At 45.4% G+C, this 24,044-nt stretch overlaps 1 protein-coding gene across 3 annotated transcripts in view; it reads right to left on the bottom strand.

The window, feature by feature from the left end:
- The window catches only part of ABCB7 (ATP binding cassette subfamily B member 7), a 136,401-nt gene that overhangs the window by 18,359 nt on the left and 93,998 nt on the right, over positions 1–24,044 (bottom strand). For all 3 annotated transcript variants that reach the window (XM_073556204.1, XM_073556205.1, XM_073556206.1), the window contains 5 exons: positions 18,325–18,593; positions 10,993–11,081; positions 9,994–10,081; positions 4,988–5,162; positions 1–74 (listed from right to left, as the gene is read on the bottom strand). The exon at positions 1–74 is cut by the window's left edge and continues 84 nt beyond it. In XM_073556204.1, coding sequence (XP_073412305.1) covers positions 1–74; positions 4,988–5,162; positions 9,994–10,081; positions 10,993–11,081; positions 18,325–18,593 — 695 coding nt within the window. The remainder of the gene's footprint in view (positions 75–4,987; positions 5,163–9,993; positions 10,082–10,992; positions 11,082–18,324; positions 18,594–24,044) is intronic.

The following is a 24,044-nucleotide window of genomic DNA, read 5'->3' as shown; positions in this document are numbered from 1 at the left end:
CAGGAAGTTTAGCGGCAGGGAGAGCTGGAAGAGAAGCCCATTTACCATGACCAAGTCTCCGATAGTCAGACTTCCTGAAAACAGAACGTTAGACAAAAGCTGAAATACCGAATAATACTGAGAACTAAGACGTAATGAACATAGAACAGTTATATTACATGTAATTACTGAAAAAGTGGGATTTTAAAAAAAAAAAGGCATTTTCTTCCACAATATTAACATTTTTCTAATTTGTACATTTTTAAAAAAAAAAAAAAAAGTTTACACCCTGATTCTTTCGAGTGTTTTTGACAGATTTCTGGTGCAAAACACTTCGAAAAGTGGCAACATTATTGGGCAACTTAAAGTAATGAAAATGCTGAGGTTGACAGCAGTTAAGGGGTTAAAGAACAATCACTCGCAGCAGGCTTCAGCCGCTGCTGTTAGAAGGGGATACCTAGCGGAGTCCAGTCCTGAGTCTGCTCTATTCACCCGAGCACAAGTGACCTGAACAACAGCGAGATGGAAAATAAAAAAAAATTCTACAAAAAAAAAATGCATTGTCCAAGTTATTTTTAATATAGTAGAAATGGGGGATATCTGTAAAATTTAAAAAACTGCTCAACTCACAGGCAAAAAGGAACCGGTTGAAGGACAAAATATAAGATATGCAAAAATTACCCAAATCAATTCTTATTGGGTAGCGAAGCACTTAACGAATTAAGATTTTTTTTTTTTTTTTTTTTTTTAAATGTCTCAGACATCTGCAGGCATTTTTGCAGATCTTGGAAAGTTTTGTAGCGTACTGAATATTTGCTTCTGATTTTGCCCTAAAACACATTAGATGTCTTATCCAACTTTCCTTGGTCAAATAATCTGGATTAGGCAGGTAAAACCCAAAATTATTCATACTGCCCCTTCTAGGTCGTATATGGGTATGTGTCCTTATTTTCGTATACAATTGCACATTACTTGAAATAAGGTTACCCTTTCATGAAACATACATTGGTGGATTTTTAACTTAAAGGAGTCCTCTACTACTCAGAACAACCACCTTGCCAAACCCTATGTTTTCTTCCTACTAAAATAATTACTTATGCTCACCTACGGTGCCGTTCTAGAACTGGCTCTCCAGGGGCTCGCATGACATTATGTCATGCCATCACTGTGGTCAATTAGCATTGGCTTCACTGTTCCCGCTTTTGGGCAAATCAAGACATCTGAAGCAAGTAAGAGCAGTCACAGCTCTCACTTTCTCTAGATGACAATTACATCCATAATTATGTCACAAGAGCCTGGGGAGAGGCAGTGCCAACACGGTTGGAATGGCATCGGAGGTAAGTTTTTATTTTACATGGGGGAAACATAGGGATTGAGAAGGGAGTTGTCCTTGTAGTGGACAAACTATATAAGCTAGAATGCAGAAGCTCCAGTTATATTTTTGGGTATATGCCCCTTTGAGTTTTTAGTTGGAGATCTGTCAATTACTAAAGCCCACCATACACTTCAGAGAACTGTGGGCTGAATGATGGTTCAGCCATTCGTTTGGCTAGCAGCTATCTCAACCAACTCTCACATACACAGGAGCACTTGCTCTGCCAGGAGTGTGGCAGCCAGACATCTCTGCCAGCGGCTTATCTCTTAAGGATCAAAAGGATCGACAGTCCAAAATCTTTCTTTCTCCCGACATCCTCGGATGAGTTGTCCACTACTCGGACAACCCCCTTTTCAATATGTATCTTTGTCCCCAGTACAATAATAACACTTAGGCTGAGTTCACACGCAGCGTTTTTTTGGCGTTTTCGCGGCAGTTTTAAACGCGTGATTTTGCAGCGAAAATGCGAAAAATAAGCATCCCATGCATTCCTATGGGATTCCGCAATGCTGTGCTAATGCTGTGGTTTCTTCCGCGGTGGAATTGCTTCACGGTAAAAAAACGCAGCATGCTCATTAATTTAGTGGAATCGCGGCGATCCCGCACCCATAGGAATGCATTGTTCTGCTTACTTTCCGCATGTGGCTGTGCACACCATGCGAAAAGTAAGCAGAACATTTGCGGATGGTACCCACGGTCTGGAGGAGAGGAGACTGTCCTCCGGGCACCATATCCCTGTAAAAAATAGAATTTAAAATAAAAAATTTTGTTATTCTTACCTTCCGGCGTCCCGCGCAGCCTTCCCGCCGTTCTCCACACTCCCGGTCCCAGTAATCCTTTGCGAGAATGACGCGACGGCTCGTGGTTATTCTAGCAAAGGATTACTGGGACCGGGAGCGTGGAGAGAGGCGGGAAGGCTGCGCGGGACGCCGGAAGGTAAGAATAACAATATTTTTTATTTTAAATTCTATTTTTTACAGGGATATGGTGCCCAGAGCCTGGAGGACAGTCTCCTCTCCTCCGGACCGTGGGTACCATCCGCAAATGTTATTTTTTTAAATTATTTTTTCCATCCTATCTTTTTACTACTGACGCCGCATAGGCAGCAACATTAGTAAAAAGTTGGTCACACTCGTCAAACACTATGTTTGACGAGTGTGACCAACCTGTCAATCAGTTCTCCAAGTGATGCTCCAGATCACTTGGAAAACGCTAGCAATTCTGCAAGCTAATTACGCTTGCAAAACGCTAGTTTTTCCGTGGGAAAATCGTGGGAATTTAAAATGTGATTTTCTCGCGGAATGGAATCCGGTGAATGGCACCAGAGGGGAGTATAAGGTTAGGTTCACATGTTGCGTTTTTTCTGCATTTTCATATGTAAATTTAACCTATTTTTCAGCACCAGCAAAAGCTGTGAGAGTTCAGAAATCTAATGCACACGTTATTTATTTTTTTTTCCTGATTGAATTGGAAAACTGTTGTGTTTTTGGAAACTGCAGCATGGCACTTCAGTGTTTTTTCACCCACTGAAAGCAGTAAGTGCAAAATGCAGCAAAAAAAAAAAAAATGCATGCATCAGGTTTTGCTGCATTTTTAGTGAAAATAAGCAGGTACAGCAGTATGTGAAACCCTTTGTGATTTTCCCAAGTTTAAACCATAATGATCAGCGATCTCGCTGGTGAGATCGCTTTTGGGTCACAAAACTTGTGACTCAGCAGCGATCTCGCTAGCGAGATCCCTATGTGTGATGGGGGCTTAAAGCCCCCGTTACACACTGCGATATCGCTAGCAATATCGCTGTAAAGTCACCGATTTTGTGACGTAGCAGCGATATCGCTGCATGTGATACTTACCTCCGACCGGCTCCCCCGCTGATTATCGCTGATCGCGCGAGAAGCTCCTGGACCATTCCTCGTCTGTCACTTCCTGCTTCCTGTGGCGCCGACGAGCGACGCGTGGAGCCGGGCGGGAGGACGCAGGATCGCCGCGTCTGACAGGTAAGTAGCGATCCCCGACCGCCGCAATGTCGCTGGTGAGATCTGCCTGTGTGGCAGCTCACTACCGACCACCTAGCGATGCACCAGCGATCCTGACCGCGTCATATCGCTAGTCGGGATCGCTGGCGCATCGCAAGGTGTAACGGTAACGGTACCCTTAGTCTCCTCACCTGAGAATGGCAGTTAGGATAAGTACAATTTAATTAAATTAATGATCTGTGTAAAGTAAACATTGGTTGACCAAGATGTGAAATTGAACAATACCTGACTTAGGTTACCGTCACACTTGGCGACGCACCAGCGATCCCAACAACGATGCGACCTAGTAGGGATCACTGGTGCGTCGTTTCGAGGTCGCTGGCGAGATATCAAACAGTCAGATCTCAGCAGCGATACAGCAATGATACGACGGTCGTTGGGACCCTGTCTCTCAGACCTGTAGTATTCAGGTCGTTTGTCGTTGTCCCTGTCAAACACAACGATGCATGCTGGCCAGCGGGACACCAGCGATCAAAAAATGGCCCAGGGCATTCGATCAGAGACATTACAGCAGGGGCCCAATCGCCGCTATGTGTCACATGTAGCGAGATCGCAGGCGAGATCGCTGTTGTGTCACAAAATCGGTGACGCAACAACGATCTCGCTATGTGAGACGGGGGCTTAACTCAAGGGCTGACCAAAGTGTGAAAGTAAACAGTGTCTTAAAAAACTCAATGCACTGCCAATGTCTTGGGTAAACTATTCCCGACCAATTCACCTCCACCCCGATGTTAAATTTGTAATGGTGCATTTTTTTCATGAACTTTTTTGTTCAGAATAGTCACTTTTTCAGACACATTTCTTTTTTCACTAAATAATTTGATCACATTGCCCTTTTTTCCCCAAAAATGGTTTTGGTTTCACATATGTCTTGCATTGGTGACCAGTGTTCATTGTTCGGTGGTGGAAGCAAAGCTGAACTGTGGCATCCTGAAAACCGCAGCAAAACCTGCTTCTTTATCGCCAAGAAAGCAGGTTTTGCCTGCAGAAAAAAAACACAGCAAAAATGCAACGTATGAACATAGCCTATGTGTTATTATTTTACTGGGGGCAAACATACGGCTTGAGAAAGGGTCGTCCAAGTAGTGGACAATCCCTTTAATTTCTGACCAGTCTCTCACATCTATGGCACCCTAAAATAATGTCTGCAGATTAGTAGCAGATATTGTCATAAGCAACCATTAAGGCTATGTGCACACGTATGCAGAAAATTTCTGCTTGAAAATCTGACTCCTTCCCAGAAAAAGACCGTTTTTTTCTGCAAGCTTTCTGCGCGTTTTTTTGCGCAAAAAATGCGCGTTTTTAATGTGCTTGTTTCCGGAGCGGTCCCAGTCACATAGAAAATAACTAGAAATGCGGAATTAATGAGCATGCTGCGTTTTTTCCCCCCCGAAAAAAAACGCATCAATATGCACAGAAAGTGCGGAATTTATTAAAATGAATGGGAAGCTTCTTTTAAGCATTTTATTTGGTAAAAACGCTAAAAAAATGCAACGTGTGAACACAGCCTAATGGTCAGGTCTTAGTTTACCACTTTCATCAGTATTTTTAAATTTATGATAAGTTACAACAATAACAAGATACATCATCCTCTAACCTGATATTATGCCTTTACTTGCGAGCACCATGATGGACGTCAGGCCCACACTAAATATTACACTCTGCCCGAAGTTGAGCAATGCGAGCGTTGAGGTAGTTTTAAGGGAAGAGTTTTCGTAAGTCTTCAGAAATCCATCGTACCTTTCGGCTTCATATTTCTCATTGTTAAAGTACTGCAGGTAAGAGCAGAAAGGGTAACAAGTTGGTTATAACAAAAGGGGGAGCAGAGTTGGTAGGTTAGCGTGTGGGCGAGCACATGGTTGATACGAATGTGACTTATCACACATGACGGCACACTCAGGTCATCTGCAAGCACATCATGGGACCATGGCATCCCCATATATAGTACTTCAAAAAACAGATGACAGAGGGAGGAGGCAGCCACAAAAAAAAAAAACAAAACTAATGCCTCATGCCAAAATAAAATGATACCTATAAACATTCAGACCCAAAATATGCCATTACTTATTTTAAATTAAAAAAGAAAACGTATGAGTCTTTTTTATGAGCTGTTTTAGCTTCAGGCTATGGTTACCTACAGCTCAGCTCCTATTTTCCCTCGTCCATAGTACTTCTATCACAGTTGAGGTAGCGTTAATGACCAACATACACTACGAATACAAAAGCAAAGCGACAATGAACAGGCCCTTAAGTGGCTGGTTGGAATTAGTGTTTTTTTTTTTTTTTTAATTAACTAAAATGCAAGTATTTTGAGCTAAAAAAATTGTTGCAATTGAGTTTTATTAATATTTTGCATTGTTTTGACTTTTATAGGCTTTTTCTACTCTGCACGTTGCTGATTGCAGAATGACGTAACTGAGAATTAGTCAGTCAAATCATTCTCATGGATAATTTGCGAGTCTTTTACTGATATTTTTCTAAGCTGCTCTACAGTCATTTACTCCCACCTCAAAATTCAGCCCATCTTTGAAGTGGTCAGTGATCAGAGCCATCTACTGGAAGCAGTAATCCTACAAGTCATTATCGACCCTTTAACGAGCCTTGAAATATGACTTGGGGAAAAAAATCCAAATCAGAATCTCAATTTGCAGACACGGTGTTTTGGGGTATTGCCCCTCGTCAGTGCAAAGTATGAGATCTGATTCGGCTAGGTGAGAGGTTCCGGTCTGAGATCTAAGGGGTAAGGTTTCTCCTTGTGGAGAGTGACATGCCAGCTCTGGCTTGCCAATGGAAGAAGACTGCACCTCCTTACGCAAATCTGAGAGTAGCCTTAGGGAAGGCAACTGGGATCAAAAGATATTACAAAAGGAAGGTGGATCCACAGATTAAGGCTGGTTTCACACAGATGTCAGAGCTGTGGGGGGCTGCGTAGTTCCTCTGTGAAGCTCCGCATACTGCCGCACCTCCTCCGTTCAGCTCCGCCTACGTCTGCATGCGGCCTGCGTACCTATCTTTAACAATGGGTACGCAGGCCATGTGGATGTATGTGGATGCGTCCGCATGCGTAGTTTTGACGCTGCGGCGACCTGCGTTGAACGTAACTTGTTGCATTTTGTTACGGTCGCCTCAGCGTCAAAACCGCATACAGGCGGAGCTGAATGGAGGTGCGGCAGTGGGCGGAGCTTCACGGACGAACTACGCAGCCCTCCGCAGTTCTGCCCTACGCAAATGTGAACCTAGCCTAAGACCTTTGGAAGTAACGGTACCCAACGAACAAATGCACTTTGGCTGCTATATCTAATAAGTACCTTTCCCCCACCATTTGGCCTGATGAGACTAGAATCTGACTACCCTCATTGACCCTGATAGCTTTATCTTTGTTCCTCACATGAGGAAATATTTATCATTCTTCATTCTTTTTTAAATTACTTGGCAACTAAATCCACCATTTTCCAGTGTGTGGCGTCATCTGTGTGGGCGGTATAGACTGGCACCCTGTTTACATCTCTTTGGCAACGAAGACTCCAATTCGTATACACTTTATGTCATAAGCATATAATATTTTGTTGGTATATATGCGAGTGAGTTCAACACACAGTCTTTATTATTTATCTTGTAACAATGTTATATTCCCTACTGATGAGCCTCCATATGAACCCTTTATCCTATACATTATGACTTTTATTATAGTGTTCCTATCAATCTAGGGCTTAAATGTTTTACCTTTTTTGTGAAGTTTAAGGTTCCTTTTGCCTTATATGGCGAGTGACCCGTTTGGCACTTTTCTAAATGATGAATGGAATTATTTCTTTTCAAAAACCGTAATATTAAGAGATCATGTGTCTCATTTGTCACGTGCCCTATACTTGCCACACTAACTCCTCCTCTGTGTGACTGCTGGAGCATGGTGTACATACGGCCATGCATACCAGCGCTATCAACTTTAGACATTGCTGGAACACAAGAGAAAACACACCTATGATACGTTAACCCCATGCTGGAACGAGTGCTGGCACGCATTGACATGCGTGTCTCGCTTCCTACTATGCGCATCAACACCACGAGGTGGGACACAACTGGAACGCATGAGTCACTTCTGGTCATACGCACCGGATTTCCCCACCAGTAAGTGCAGAGAACATTCCCCTTCTGGAACGCTCAACTGGGGGTGCCATATTTGAAAACCCAACGACTCTACACACACACATTCAATTAGGTGGCATGTACCTATGCATAAGGATGGGACTTGCAGTCGAGATCTCAGGTATTCCATCGGAGGATGGATGTCCTGGATCATATGGAAATTATGCCAAACATCATGACATGAATTCCAACAGCTAAGGCCTGGATCACACTTCCGTTTTTTTAAATCCGTCCAAATCCGTCGTTTTCCGTTAAAAAACGGATCCGCCATGTTTTTGGCGGATCCGTTTTTTCCTCATAGACTTGCATAAGCGGATACCGCGGATCCGTCAAAAAAACGGATCCAAACGGATCTGTTAGCGGCAAAAACCGGAAACGGATCCGTTTGGCGGACACAAAAAACGGATGTGTGAAACAGGGCTAAGTAGTCATTATTTATACCACTATCTCACTCCTGATGAACTTTAAGACAGGGGAAACACGTCAAGTGTTATGGTCTCATACAGATTGATGGTGTTCTAGATTGCTCCTAGTGGCTATGTTGTTATTATGTATCAGTTCCTCATGAAGCAATAAATAAGGTCTAAGTTGCTCTACAGACTGTGTACCTTCTGATGCCATTTTCCACCCTCCATGGTGGTTATCAGAGAATGTACCATAAATATTTACTTAAATGATTGGCCTGGTGTAACTTTTAAGGACTCTTTCACACTTCCGTTGTCGGCAGTCAGCTGAAATCCGTCAAAGGTGAAAAAAAACTGATCCGTCGCTGTTCAGTGATGTACGGATGACAGCGGACCACGGATCCGAGGAAGGTGGTAAGCGGCGTCATTTAAAGTGACCGCGGCCTTCATCATTGCGATCTCGTGGGTTTACATGATTTTAGCGGCTCCTGGAACGGCATTTATGGGTTATAATGCTTCCTGGAGGTGATTCCGGGCATGCGCGGTTCAAAACAGCGGACCGTCAAAGAAAAACAGGACCATTGCAGGGTCCGTCTCATCTGCCCGGGAGCCGCTAAAATCTTGGTGGATCCGTGAAAAAAACGGGTGGGACGGACGACCGTCAGTCAAGATCCGCCAATAATGTAAGTCTATGGGGGAAAAAAACGGATCCGCCCCTTTTTTGGCGGATCCGTTTTTTAAAAAAAAATTGGCGGATTTTGACTGACGGGAAAAAACGGAAGTGTGAAACAGGCTTAACCTACATAGCCCCCTTTCTTCTGGACCTCTCTATAACTGCCTCTTTCTATGCATTTCCTATTGGAATCCTTCCTTTTATATCATTATACTATTAATGAGATGTATTTTTCTGCTGGACTACTCCACCTAGTAGGCTTTTGGGTAACATCATTCCCACTCCCACATTTTTTTTTGTAAGGGACTAAGCATTTTAGTTTCTATTTCTTCCTTTATCTATTCTACCCTTCAACTCCTAGTGAAGGATAGGGACAGCCGCCAACGAGCGGGGGCACCATTCTCGCTATTCCTAGGGTGCCAACCCCCGCTAATAGGAAGGCTAATACGAGTCGGGGCAATTTATGTGACATCTTCACATCTAGACTCCCCCTGGTGATAGCTCATGCCAGGAGATACATGTAGCCATATAGCTCGTTTATTAGAAACCAACAGGCTTAACAAATCTTTGGCACTCTAAATGCAATCATAACATCTCTCTTTGATATAATCTTACGTTATATCTTCTTCCATCTTTTTCGTCAAGTACTTTTGTTCTCCTGTTCCACTTAGGCCCTACAGGGCCAGCAGGGTGAGCCATTGACGAGTGGGGGCGCCATTGCACAGGAATAGGGTGCCAACCTCTGCTGGTAGGTAAGGTGGTTCAGCATTAGGGGCTGGCCCCTCACAAAGGTATCTCTACTATTGTCTATATGGTATCTTGGTGGTGGTTGTGTGTTGTTTGCACTTTCTAAATAATTTTTTTAGGGAAGCAATTAAAGGTTATATTTTAAGCCATTTTTGCCAAGTACGGAGTTCTATTGTGAACAGAGACTGGTCCTTAGCTACTCTCATTCTGCAGCCAGCAACAAAAAGGGGAATAAAAACAGACTTGTAAGCCAAAGGGTGCAAAAATGTTCAATGAAACCCAATTGCAAAAATTAATTTTCAATCCAAAATACATGCACTGAATAAAAAGATCTAAACTAAAAATGCCCCAGAAGGTGTCCTATACTTTAAAGCTGGTGAATAAACCTCAATGAAGGAAGGGGGTTGGTGCTTGTATAAACTATAGTCATATAATTAAAACCATAACTCTCGGGCAGTTCCCAGCTATATGGAAAGTCATTTAAGGGCTTGTTTTATTGTCAAAATCCACAGGATGTGGATATCCTATGAATAAGTGATAAATACTGGTTTATAAGACAAGCCCACTCCACCGAGGTGAAAGCTCCTTGTCGGATGCTATAAATTTGCAGCAAAGCCGTAAGTGACAATATCTTACCTTGACAGTTTCGTAATTAAGCAATGAGTCTATGGCAGCATTTCCGGCGTCATTGTCAGCTTTGTTCATTTCTATTCTAAATTTTGTCCTAGGATAGGTGAGAAAAAATACAATAGCACAATATTCACATGCGATGAGAATGGAAGATAGGACAGGGGTAATTATAAACCCTCAAACTCCACCAGGAGACCAAAGATTCCATCTACTAAATGTCCACTTTGACGTTTACCCATTAATACAACACAGTCATAAGCCTATCTAGTTCAACCCATTTAACCCCCATTGTGAAACTACAGGAAGAAAAAAAACAAAAAAAAACAAACAAACAAAAAACAGAACATAAGACAAAATTCATTTTGGACTTCAAATTCTAAATTCTTGGAGCAACTACCCATCTCCAGTAATTCAGTCCATAATAATGTATTACTTTTAACAAAGACGTTCATAGTGTCACTGCTCTTACAGTAAAGAATCCCCAAGTACACTGGTGTAGAAACCTTCTTTCCTCTATATGTATAGGACACCCCTCATTAACGAGTGTCCTGGGTAGACATAGATCATGAGAAAGTCTCAGAGCTGACTTATTTTATATCAAATCATTTTTTATTGAAAAACTCCAAATACAGACTTTCCATCTTCAAAATAACATAATTTCCTAGTATAAAACATAAACAAAAGTATCACAACTTCAATTCCCTAACCCACCCTAAAATGTTATTTTACTTCCCACTCCACAATCACTGAACTAAGTGGTCAAGGCTGAACGGTTGGCATGCAGTCACTGAGGCAGCGGTCATATATACACAAGGTCAGGACATCATCGATGCTGGACAGTTCCTAGAAACTGTGGGACCACCAAAATAGTGAAGGATTGGTTAGTATGGTATCGGTGTTGCTCCTATAATGCAAGCAGTGAGTAAAGAGGGGGCATGAGGAGCGATAGATACATAATAGTGCAAGCACTGCCTCTGTGGACTTGGAAGTGTCTATAGTTATTACCTCCACTGTGTGATTCCAATGGTAAACGCTGTATAGGCTCCCAGGGTCCCCAATGTAACAAACGCAAACTGAGCTCCACATTTGTAATACTAAAAAGACAAAAAAAAAGTCAAGTGATCCAAGCTGCTTGGATCATGTGAGAAAAACATGGATTTTTGTGAGTACTCACCGTAAAATCCTTTTCTCCGAGACGCTCAGTGGGGGACACAGAGACTGTGGGTGTATGCTACTGCCGTCTGGAGGCTGACACTAGGTATACAAAAAAACAAGTTAGCTCCTCCTCCGCCACATACACCCTCGCCCCGATACCGGGCGGAAACCAGTTTAGTGCAAAAAGCAGTAGGAGGACATAAACATAATTTTAACCTTATGCCAAACATATGTCTGAAAAAGGACCACCCTACCTTAAACAAGGAATTATATTAATTAAATAAACGAAAGCCACCTGGCAATTAGGGTGGGTGCTGTATCCCCCAATGAGCGTCTCGGAGAAAAGGATTTTACGGTGAGTACTCACAAAAATCCATGTTTCTCCTTCGTCTCATTGGGGGACACAGAGACTGTGGGACGTCCTAAAGCAGTCCCTGGGTGGGAAGACGACTCACCGCTCCAAGCCGCATGCCCTCCTGTCTAAAGGTGTGCCACTGCTGCCTGGAGAATTTTCCTACCCAGGCTCGCATCAGACGAAGCCTGAGTATGCACATTGTAGTGCTTACAAAAAGTGTGCAGGCTGGACCAGGTTGCTGCCTTGCATACCTGCTCTGCCGAAGCCTCGTGCCGAAGCCTGGTGCCGAAGCGCCCAAGAGGCGCCCACTGCCCGAGTAGAGTGCGCCCCTATTCCTGTAGGAACCGGCGTGCCTCTAAGACGGTAAGCCTCCTGAATAGTTAGGCGAATCCATCTGGCTATGGTTGACCGTGAAGCTGCTCAAACGGCTCAAACGGGGCCTCCTGCAGGACACTCAGTACCAGATTCAGGTCCCAGGCCTCCAAAGGTGCCCTAAAGGGGGGTACCAAATGAGAAACCCCTTGAATGAACGTCCTGACCTGCATGATGGTAGCGATCTTCCGCTGAAAAAGGACCGACAAGGCCGATATCTGCCTCTTAAGGGAACTCTGAGCCAGCCCTGCGTCTAGACCGGACTGGAGAAAGGCCAGGATGTTGGGGACCGAGAAGGATAATGGCGCCACTCCGCGTTCTCGACACCACTGAAAGAAAACCTTCCAAGTGTTATGATAGATTCTCGCCGAGGCCGGTTTCCGGGCGCTAACCATTGTAGCCACCACATCACTCCCGAACCCCGCCTGGGTCAGAACCCAGGATTCAACGGCCACGCCGTCAAACACAGGGCCCCTAAGTTCGGGTGGCAGATCGGCCCCTGAGACAGCAAGTCTGGACGTTCTGGTAGCCGCCAGGGTACGTCTGCGAGGAGCTGCACCAGATCTGCATACCATGCCCGACGGGGCCAGTCTGGGGCCAGCAGAATAGCCGGATCCCCCTCGGTCTTGATCTTTCTGATGACCCTCGGGAGAAGCGGCAGCGGGGGAAACAAGTACGGGAGTCGGAACTGGTTCCATGGCAGGACCAGCGCATCTACTGCGATCGCTCGCGGGTCCCGAGACCGGGTGACAAACACGCCCACCTTGGCGTTTTCCCTGGAGGCCATCAGGTCCACATCCGGAGTCCCCATCGCTGGCAAATTTGCTGAAAGACATCGGGGTGCAGAGACCATTCCCCGGCCGCAATCCCCTGCCGGCTTAGGAAATCTGCTGCCCAATTTTCCACGCCTGGTATGTGAACTGCTGAGATCGAGTGGTTCCTCTCGGCCCAGCGGAGTACATGCTCTATTTCGCGCATGGTTGCCCTGCAGCGCGTGCCTCCCTGGTGATTCACGTATGCTACTGCCGTGGCGTTGTCTGACTGAATCCGGACCGGGCGCCCTGCCAGCAAGTGCTGAAACTGCTGCAGTGCCAACCACACTGCTCGAATCTCCGACAAGTTGATAGGGAGACGCGCCTCTTGAGGCGACCATTGCCCCTGGGCCGTGTGATGGCGGAAGATTGCCCCCCAACCGAAAAGACTCGCATCTGTCGTGATCACCAACCATTGATCCGGGGGAAAGGGCCTCCCCTGACGGAGAGAGGAGTCGCGCGTCCACCATTGAAGCGCTTTTCGGACCTGAGCGGACAACCTGCACTGATGATCGAGCGAGAACGGACTTTTGTCCCATGAAGCTAAGAGAGCATGCTGCAGGGGACGGAGATGAAATTGCGCAAACGGAATTGCTTCCATCGCCGCCACCATTTTTCCTAGAACCCTCATCCCAAACCGGATAGTGTGGGGCCCCGGCTGTTGAAGGGTTCGAACTCCCTGCCGAAGTGCCTGAGCCTTGTCCTGAGGGAGAATCACCAACCCTCGGGAAGTATCGAAAATCATCCCTAGAAACAGAATCCTCTGGGCCGGAGTAAGGGATGATTTCTTCCTGTTGACCAACCATCCTAGACGAGCTAGGGTATCCAGAGTGATGCTGACATTCTCCTCGCAAGCTCGAAAAGACGGACCCTTTACCAGGAGGTCGTCCAGGTACGGCAAAACCACTATGCCCAGAGAATGCAGAGTGGCCATAACAACCGCCATCACTTTCATGAATATCCTGGGGGCCGTGGCCAACCCGAAAGGTAGGGCCACAAACTGGAAATGTCGCCCATCGATTGCGAACCGCAGGAACTTTTGATGCAGGGGAAAAATAGGGATGTGCAGGTAGGCATCCTGGATATCGATGGAGGCCAAATATTCTCCCTGCTCCATGGACGATATGACCGACCGGAGAGATTCCATGCGGAAATGCCTGACCCTGATGAACCTGTTCAGGAGCTTTAAGTCCAGAACCGGCCTTACTGTTCCATCCTTCTTGGGTACCACGAACAGGTTGGAATAAAAACCCCGGGTTTTTTCGCCCTCTAGTACGGGGACAATGACCTCGTTGCGCTGCAGCACCTCGATGGCCTCTAGCAAAGCCTGTGCCCGAACTTCCGTCTTGGGAAGCCGCGAAAGAAAAAATCGTTTTGGGGGATCCCTGATGAATTCTATTTTGTACCCGGAGGACACCATTTCTGCCACCCATGCGTCCCGCGCCACTGCGACTCAGACGTGGCAGAACCTGAGCAGGCGTCCGCCTACCCTGCTGTCCCCGGGTACTGGATGTTTCGAGTCATTTTGTTGAGGTCCTCTGAGACCTGGCCCCCCTTGATCTGGGCGGCCGGCCCCGCATCCTGCCCAAGGGGTTGGCCTTGTACGTAACCTGACGCTCTTTGTCTTGGCCATAGCGAGCTGGGACGGAGGTACCGGCCGCTGCCATCCACCCTGGGGCACGAAATGCTCAAAAGCGCGCCTGCGGTTGACGAAACGGCACTTTACTCCTCTGTTGTGGAAGAAAGCTGCTCTTTCCCCCCGTGGCGTCTGAAATAAGCTTATCCAGTTTCGCCCCAAATAACCGGTCCCCCTGAAAGGGCAGAGAAGTCAACGATTTTTTAGAGATTGAATCAGCCCGCCAGAGCCTTAACCATAAGGCTCTCCTAATGGCGATTGCGTTTGCCGCCGCTAGTGCTGCGCCATTAGCCGCATCTAAAGATGCACTAATTAAATAGTCCCCTGCCATTGCGATCTGACTTGCTATCTCGCCTACTTCTGTCGGCAATTCTCTATCCTGCAGGATCTTGTTTAAAGAATCCGACCATGACATCATGGCCTTGGCTACCCATGTCGCTGCAAAAGAAGGAAAGAGTGCTGATACTGATGCCTCATACACCGAGCGGGCTAACCCCTCTATGAGCCGATCCGTGGGGTCCTTAATGGCGGAACCACTGGGAACTGACAACAGGGATCTTGAGGCTAGGCGAGACACTGGGGGATCCACTAACGGGAATTCCGCCCATTTTTTACAGAGTTCTGATGCGAACGGATACCTTGCTTCTAGCGTTTTTTGTCCCGAAAAACGCTTATCTGGACGTTCCCTGTGCCGCTGCACAATGTCCTCGAACTCAGGATGAGTGCTAAACACTCTATGTGGTCTCCTGGCCTTTTTAAAAGACACCTTATGACCTGCAGCTGGGGAGACATCATCCTCAATCCCCAGAGTCTGATTGACAGCTTCAATAAGACTGTCTACCGTCTCCCGACACCCCGGTATATCCAGGTTCAAGGATTCTTCTACGTCGTCACCTGAACTCTGCTCGCTCCCGGAAAAAGGTGACGGTGAGCGTGATGCCACACTCGCGGATGCTGACGCACCGGAGGGGCCTGGAGACGCAGTATGGGTTCTTTTCCTGTGCGTCTGCCTAGAGAGTGTGCGGCCCCTGCAGGCCGGAGGCTCCTGTGAGGTGGACGACCCCTCCCAAACCAGCGAGCCGTCGTCTCTACCCCTATCCGGGGCCTGAAGGGTCTCAATCGCCTTCGTAAGTGAAACCATGGACCGAGACAGTGATAACGCCCATTCCGGGGGATCCAGACCCCTGGGCTCCGTCGCAGGGGAGGGCTCCTGGGCGCGTTCGGAGTCGCAGGCTTCACACAATTTGATAGTCTGTGCTCGTGGGAACATCACCCCACAGGAAACGCATGCGGCATAAAGGAACGTGTGCGTTTTCCCTTTTCCAGACATAATGCCGCTTACTCCTATCACCAGTTAAAGGGGAAAGGAGGAGGGTAACTCTTAAATGTACCCGCGCAGCTCCAGGACGGGGTCGCACTTACCCTACTTCTGTGTGCCCCCTTCCAGCGTGACTCCTCGCCTCTGGGTAGGTCGCCCGCGTCTGTTTCCAGATGTGGCCTACCCTGCTCTGAAGCAGGGGCCTTGATTTAAACCAGCTCCCGCCCTACGCTGGGCGAAAACCGCGGCCTACCAAATCGCCCCTATCCTGCTCAACACTCACCCCCCCCCCCCCGACGGTGACACCTACTACCCCGGCTGCAGGTACTCTGAGGCGAGGAGCGAAGGCGGGAGCGATGGTCGAGGGGATCCCTGGCTCCTACTCGCTGCCCAAAGCCCTCCCCAGCTGCATACTTACCGGTATTTGCTCTCTGGACGGTGCAGGCACCCTAACTCTGTCTGCCCTGCAGGGGCGAGGAGCGGGACCGTCCGCCGCCATGCAGCACCGCCGTCTAGCGTTGGTGGAGCAGTGGGGGCGCACAGACTAGTCTTGTGCCACTGTGCAAGCCCATGGTTTCCATACCTAGGGGTGGACAGGGCTAAGTCTGGCATACTGTCCCACGTCGCGGGAGAGGGAACGTGGAGGAACACTTGCACGTGGTCGCCCGTTGCTGGTTTGGGGAAATCGGATCCTTTCAATAGGATGCGTTGCCCCTGTCTTATCTTCATAAAATAACAAACACGGAAAAAATAGATGTCTGGGGAAAAGTCCCAGAGATGTCCCTCGGTGCGGGAAAGGATACGCGGAGCGATGCTCAACGCGTGCTCGCCCGTTGTTGGTTTGGGGAGATCGGACCCTTTCTATAGGATCCGTCGCCCGTGTCTCCTCTTCATAGCGAGAGAACCGAAAAGGAATAAAAAAAAAAAAAAAAAAAAAAATAGTCTGGAGAACTCCAGACTGCGTGTGCCTCCAAAGACACTAAGCAAAAAACTGGTTTCCGCCCGGTACCGGGGCGAGGGTGTATGTGGCGGAGGAGGAGCTAACTTGTTTTTTGTATACCTAGTGTCAGCCTCCAGACGGCAGTAGCATACACCCACAGTCTCTGTGTCCCCCAATGAGACGAAGGAGAAAAAATGGTTTCAATTAAATACATTTTATAACTCACATATAAAAGATTAAAAGGGAGTTTATCAGCACATAATGACTGTTCACCAAAGTATAGGCGCTCAGTGCGCCCACAGCGTGGTCAAGCAGGTCAGTGCGCCCTTGGCGCACCGAGTAGGTCAGCGCACCCATGGCCTGGCCAAGCAGGTCAGCGCGCCCTTGGCATGGCCGAGCAGGTCAGCGTGCCCTTGGCATGGCCAAGCAGATCAGCTCACTGTCTAAGCCAATAGTTTTGCATCCATTTCCTCCATCCTGTGTCTTGATTGACAGCTCTAGCTGTATAAGAGCAAGAGGAGGGTGGAGATACATGGGGAACAAGTGGGTGGGAACGTGTACTGACCTGCTTGGCTGAGCTAAGGGTACAGAGTCCTTGGTTTGAACAGTCATTGTGTGCTGACTGACTCCCCTGTAATGACTTTTCTAGACAGATATTAGCTACTATTACAAGAGAAATCCCAAACTGACTACATCCTGGATTAGATATACTGACAGCAAAAGGAATGAAAGCAATTCATAGCTTTCTGTACAAAGTGTTCATTAAAGAGAACCTGTTACCTGATCCATGCTGCCCAAATCACACGAAGAATCCAAGCTCGGGTGCACAAATGCAGACAGGTATGTTTCCTCTGAAATGTTCTGGCGTTTCAGAGAAAACAATTTGAAGAGCTGTCCGGGGACTTTAGGGTTGAGACGAGACTAGTCCGCTGTTTCCCCCAGTGGGCTCCCCCACCCTAGCACCTCTCTTAAGTGATTGACAGGGCCTCTTCCGGAGCATTTCAGAAAAAAACATATCTGGGCTACAATGGTGCAGCCAGGTTCCAATGCATGCTGCCTGTAGCTTGGGCAGGTTTCCCTTTAATGTGTACAACCTAAAGTATTATGGAATATTGAAATAATTACTCCCACCACAAAGCTGCAGCAAAATGTTCTCTGACAAAGTATCAGACCCCCAATAATTGGAAAAACAAACATTTTAATGAAGGGCTTTACACCACAACATTTTACTCCACAATATTGGTGAGTCTCCATTACCTAAAACAATCCGTTTCTGTGGAGCTCCATGTTCCCTGCTTTCCTTCCCAGCCGTACAGGTAAACAACATTTTGCTTCTTTCATTCTCCTTGCTAATCCTGACAACTTTACGGAGCAACAACACTCCCACTGACCTTCAATGCAAGAGCAATGCCCTTTCATGGGGAAAAAGGCTATGCTGCCAGGCACCAATGTTTTTAAACAGGTTGTACAATAAATAAAAGTGATCACCTAGCCATGCGATTGCTGGGGGTTCCACTACTAAGACCCTCACCATTCTCAACACTGGGGTTCTGACATATCATGTTTGAATGCAGCGATGTTCCTGCTCTATTGATTGCCTGCTGGAGATAGCGGCACATTATACTCGCGTGCAGAATCCAAGCCTCATTTTTGAAAATAGTCGGAGTCCCAGCAATCAAATTTTGAGCCGTATATCATAGAATACATAAAAGTCTCGGAAAGAAAAACCTTTCGGCTTCCAGTACTTACCAAGATACTGCTAACAAGGAGAACTTCGAACATTGTGGGTCCCAGATTAAACACCAGAGCACTGAGCACAAAGCTGATCCCTCTTGTACCGCGATCGATGGCTTTTGACAATGCTCCAGTTTGTCGGCTCAGGTGGAAGCCCAGGTCCAGGTTGTGTAGGTGTAAGAAAACATTCTTTGCTATTCTCCTGATGGAGCTTTGGGCCACTTTCCCAAATACTGCATTCCTTAATTCATTGAAGAGGGCAGCCCCAGCTCTGGATGCACCATCTAGAAACCGAAACGGAGATCGGGGTCAGTGGACAGCTTTCCTACCAGGTTATCCCACATGTAAGGAAAAGATAACGGTACAGAGGAATAGAATTAAAATTTAACAAAAATCTAAAACTGCTTTTAAATAAATGATATTATTTGATCGGCGGCCATAGTTTTACTTGGATTCTTTTGGTTGAAAGTTATAATACAGCAGCCGTAGAAGTCTTTAGGGTCCTACTATACATCAGGTTCCATTTGTGGCAAACTTTGGCACATCCTAAACCACAGAGGTCTGGTTTCTTCTAGCAAAGAACATCACAAAGTCTTTTAGAGGCACAAGGACTGCCTCCGGCTCTGCACTCTCTGTATGCTAGCACACAGGCTCCGCACTCACAGCACCAATGCGTGCATGAAGCTTTAGCCTTAATGTAAACTATAATATTTAATAGTTTGCTCTGAAAAAACCTTTTCTTTAAAGATTAAAAAAATGTATGTGGATAAGAAATCGTAATTTCATGGCAGGGCAATACATTCAATTATTTTACGCTTATTTGAAAGGACTCAAAATCCAAACTGTATTAATGAACTTGGACAAAACCTGGCTGCTTGTTTAGGAAAGAGAAAGGAAAAATGCTCATTACTACCTTCCATGTTGTCCAGAAAAAAAAAAAAAAAAAAACATGAAAAGAAAGAAGATACAGAGTAGAGAAGAGGGAAGGGTGAGGGGGTCAGACATCAAACCCCTTCTGATCAAAGACCAAAATACATTGGTGTGTGTATACAGGATGAGCATAGAAGTTAGGAATATATCTGGAAGGAGAATGTCACAGGAAACAAAACATTCGTGTTCTGCCGCTGCCATAGGTCAGCAAGTTTGAGGGCTAGTAAAAATAGATGGCGATGGGTTTCAACGAGTCTAGTGCTCGTAATCGTCACATTGCATCAGTCTGTAAGATAAAACTCACGCAGAACTCTCTGCAATGTCCAGCAATTTTGAAAGAGCTGTCTGATCAATAAAAAAGAACCTTCTCAGATGGAATATTAATGTATACAGATCTGTTAAAGAGGAACCCGGTGCTCTAGAGTTCACTTTATTAGGCATGGTGTAAGCTTGGTGACAAACTGTGTCTTTATAGGCAGATTCTGACAATCCATTACACAGACATCCTTTTTTCTTGTGCACAGATGTATGGCCACCATGATCATCTGACCACTATGGGTGTCAGAAGCTAAACCACAGCGACTAAAAGATCGCCGGGCTAGCTTTAATCTTAAGAGACAACCCCTTTCGGCGCACAATGTCGAAGCGACCCCTATCGGCGCACAATGCCGAAGCGACCCCTTTCGGCGTAGAGGGTTGAGAAGACCCTTGTTGGCACAGAGAGTCAAAAAGATCCCTTTTGGCGCAGAGGGGCAAAAGAGCTCATTTCAACACACATAGGTGAGACAACCCTTTTGGGTTAGAGGAAGTATTCATGTGCAGATGACTGTAGTGAAAACTTGTATGGCTAGGACACCATCGTTATAATCTGTGTGGTCCTAACTTCCAAACATCCAGCAATAGTACATACAATAACATTTTGGTTTTACTTACCATTTAGGCGTTTTTTTTTTCCCCTTTACCCCTTTAATAAGCACACTCATGAATATACAGTTAGGTCCATATGTATTTGGACAGAGACATTTTTCTAATTTTGGTTCTAGACATTACCACAATGAATTTTAAACAAAACAATTCAGATGCAGTTGAAGTTCAGACTTTCAGCTTTCATTTGAGGGTATCCACATTAAAATTGGATGAAGGGTTTAAGAGTTTCAGCTCCTTAACATGTGCCACCCTGTTTTTAAAGGGACCAAAAGTAATTGGATAATTGACTCCAAGGCTATTTCATGGACAGGTGTGGGCAATCCCTTCGTTATGTAATTCTCAATTAAGCAGATAAAAGGCCTGGAGTTGATTTGAGGTGTGGTGCTTGCATTTGGAAGGTTTTGCTGTGAAGGAAACATGAGGTCAAAGGAGCTCTCCATGCAGGTGAAACAAGCCATCCTTAAGCTGCAAAAACAGAAAAAACCCATCCGAGAAATTGCTACCACATTAGGAGTGGCAAAATCTACAGTTTGGTACATCCTGAGAAAGAAAGAAAGCACTGGTGAACTCATCAATGCAAAATGACCTGGGCGCCCATGGAAGACAATAGTGGTGGATGATCGCAGAATAGTCTCCATGGTGATGAGAAACCCCTTCACAACAGCCAACCAAGTGAACAACACTCTCCAGGAGGTAGGCGTATCAATATCCAAATCTACCATAAAGAGAAGACTGCATGAAAGTAAATACAGAGGGTTCACTGCACGGCGCAAGCCACTCATAAGCATCAAGAATCAAAAGGCTAGACTGGACTTTGCTAAAAAAACATCTAAAAAAGCCAGCACAGTTCTGGAAGAACATTCTTTGGACAGATGAAACCAAGATCAACCTCTACCAGAATGATGGAAAGAGAAAAGTATGGCGGAGGCGTGGTACAGCTCATGATCCAAAGCATACCACATCATCTGTAAAACATGGCGGAGGCAGTGTGATGGCTTGGGCATGCATGGCTGCCAGTGGCACTGGGTCACTAGTGTTTATTGATGATATGACACAGGACAGAAGCAGCCGAATGAATTCTGAGGTATTCAGAGGCATACTGTGTGCTCAGATCCAGCCAAATGCAGCCAAACTGATTGGTTGTCGTTTCATACTACAGATGGACAATGACCCAAAACATAAAGCCAAAGCAACCCCGGAGTTTATTAAAGCAAAGAAGAGGAATATTCTGGAATGGCCAAGTCAGTCACCTGATCTCAACCCAATTGAGCATGCATTTAACTTGTTAAAGACTAAACTTCAGACAGAAAGGCCCACAAACAAACAGCAACTGAAAACCACCGCAGTGAAGGCCTGGCAGAGCATCAAAAAAGGAGGAAACACTGCGTCTGGTGATGTCCATGAGTTCAAGACTTCAGGCAGTCATTGCCAACAAAGGGTTTTCAACCATGTACTAGAAATGAACATTTTATTTACAATTATTTAATCTGTCCAATTACTTTTGGTCCCTTAAAAAACAGGGTGGCACATGTTAAGGAGCTGAAACTCCTAAACCCTTCATCCAATTTTAATGTGGATACCCTCAAATGAAAGCTGAAAGTCTGAACTTCAACTGCATCTGAATTGTTTTCTTTAAAATTCATTGTGGTAATGTCTGGAACCAAAACTAGAAAAATGTTGTCTCTGTCCAAATATATATGGACCTAACTGTAGGTTTCACTAAATGTCTGTATAGTGTAAGCATTTAATATACTGACCTACTGCCAATCTCTCTGGGATCCGCTGCTGTTCTGCTCCGCTTCTCAGTGACATCTCCGCTTTGCAGGCTCTCCAAATCATGCTGCGTGACTCAGAACTGGTTTTTGCAATGTAAATCTATGGAGTGTCAGAACGAGGCCCCATAGACTTGTGTCGTGAAACAGTCTTCCGGCTCAAGCACAGAAAGAGCCGGAGAGTCTAAAGTGCGGGGACTTTATTGAGAAGCGTTGCAGAATGGCGCTGGATCCCGGAAAATACAGTGGTAGTCTGAACAAATTATCGCTCTCCTTTGTGGAACACAAGTCAGACATGGAGCAGAGTGCATTTATACCAGCTGATCGGCACGTTAAACATCCGCCAACATGTCAGCACTCATTTAATAGCCTGTTTACAAAGGCTATCGATGCGCACGAAAAACTGTAATAGTTCATTCAGTGAGTATAGGCTGCCATTGTTCTCAGCAGCACAGGACTGGTTTACACAGAGAACGGTAATCTTTTTGTGAAAACCAAAAACATTTCACCTGATGTCTTGCTAGTTTGTTGGGTGATTGGCAGCCTATTCAAACTGCACGATTATCATGAAATCAGCTTTCCTAGGAATACTCATGAACTATAATCTTGAAGTAAAAATGAACCTTAAGTTCCATTTCTTGCCATTTTAACCACTTTTAAAAATAATTATTTGAGCTGAACTACTCCTATAATTAGATTCTGAGCTTTATTTTAAAGGGGTATTCCCATCACCAAATTCTTATCCCAATATGTAATAATATTAGCAAATACCTCCATTTAGAAATGTAGTATAGTTCTTCTGATTTGGTGTGTTGCTTATCCCATGTGCAGGGCATTGCAATAGCTTAGGTATCCATGGTTACGACCACTCATACAGAGACCGTTAGTTGTCAGTGGTCGTAACCATGGATACCCAAGCTACTGCAATGCCCTGCACATGGTGAATCAGAAGAACTACACTACAATTCTAATTGGACGTATTTGCTAATATTATACCGATTACATAATGAGGTAGGATCTTGGAGATGGGAATACTCCTTTAAAGTCAAAGCAAACTGAGCAATTCATTAACATACAGTTGCAGTCTCCCTAGAGCCATAGCGGTCCACAGCAGTTAGCTGATTTACATGGATTTCCAGCAACGAGAATGAGCGAAACAACCTAATCCTCCCTGTGTCATAGCAAGTTGTAGGTATTCTGAGCGTTGCCACATGGTTCCTTTCTAGTGCATCCTATTTTGCATTGATAGTGTAAGTTTAGTTTATGTTGTGAATACTCAGATAACGGGCATGTTGATGAAATAATCCAACAATTTTTTTCCTGAAAGCAGAGGTACCCCCCCAACCTCTGTAAGAAATCACTAGTCATAATAGGATGAAATATGGGCATACAGATTACTACGGGTGTCATATGACAGACCAGATCTGTTAATGATATAACAGTCAGTCACCACATGGTTGCCTATAGCCGTTTCGCACTCACTGCGCTTTGTCAAGGCCTTGAGAAAGTGCAATGTGCACAAAACAAACATAGGCAAACTGCTGGCCGCCAGCCGTTGTATCGTCTCCTGACCATTTATACATGTGAAAAAGAAGTGGCGTTCTGTAATAAGATACATTACAAAGTTTCTTATTTTCACATCTACTATTGATTTCTGGGACCTTTTATTTATTTATTTTAATTTAAACAACGGTTATCATTAACCTGAAAAGTCCCATAATTCGGATTCTGGTTGATTAAACCGTGTGGTAGTGCCAACCATGTGTTTTTCTGTACATGTCCGATGATGCATATATTATCCCTCATAATCCAAAAGTCTATCAAGGGAAAGTGTTGTTCTTACCCACCGCAAGCAATAAGAGGTCGGGTCAGTTTTAATATATGTAGAAAAAATAAAAATAAAACAAACCCCCAATATTCAACACATTTTACCTAGTTTTTCAAATATAAGAACCAGTGTGAGCTCCCGAAACAGAGGTTGCTGGACAAAAATATCCATTTACAGTGAAGATAAAAAAGAGAAAGTTCCGAAGTGAGGTCAGGGTGCACGGAAGTAACAGAATAGATCCCTCCCGCCAGGGTCCAACAGATGAGGTCACTCCAGGT

This window comes from Dendrobates tinctorius, unplaced genomic scaffold, assembly GCF_039654945.1.
Source record: "Dendrobates tinctorius isolate UK_male_01 unplaced genomic scaffold, ASM3965494v1 ptg000231l, whole genome shotgun sequence".
NCBI lineage: Eukaryota > Metazoa > Chordata > Amphibia > Anura > Dendrobatidae > Dendrobates > Dendrobates tinctorius.
The sequence above is the reverse complement of the archived record's forward strand: the minus strand, read 5'-3'. Positions and strand labels throughout refer to the sequence as shown.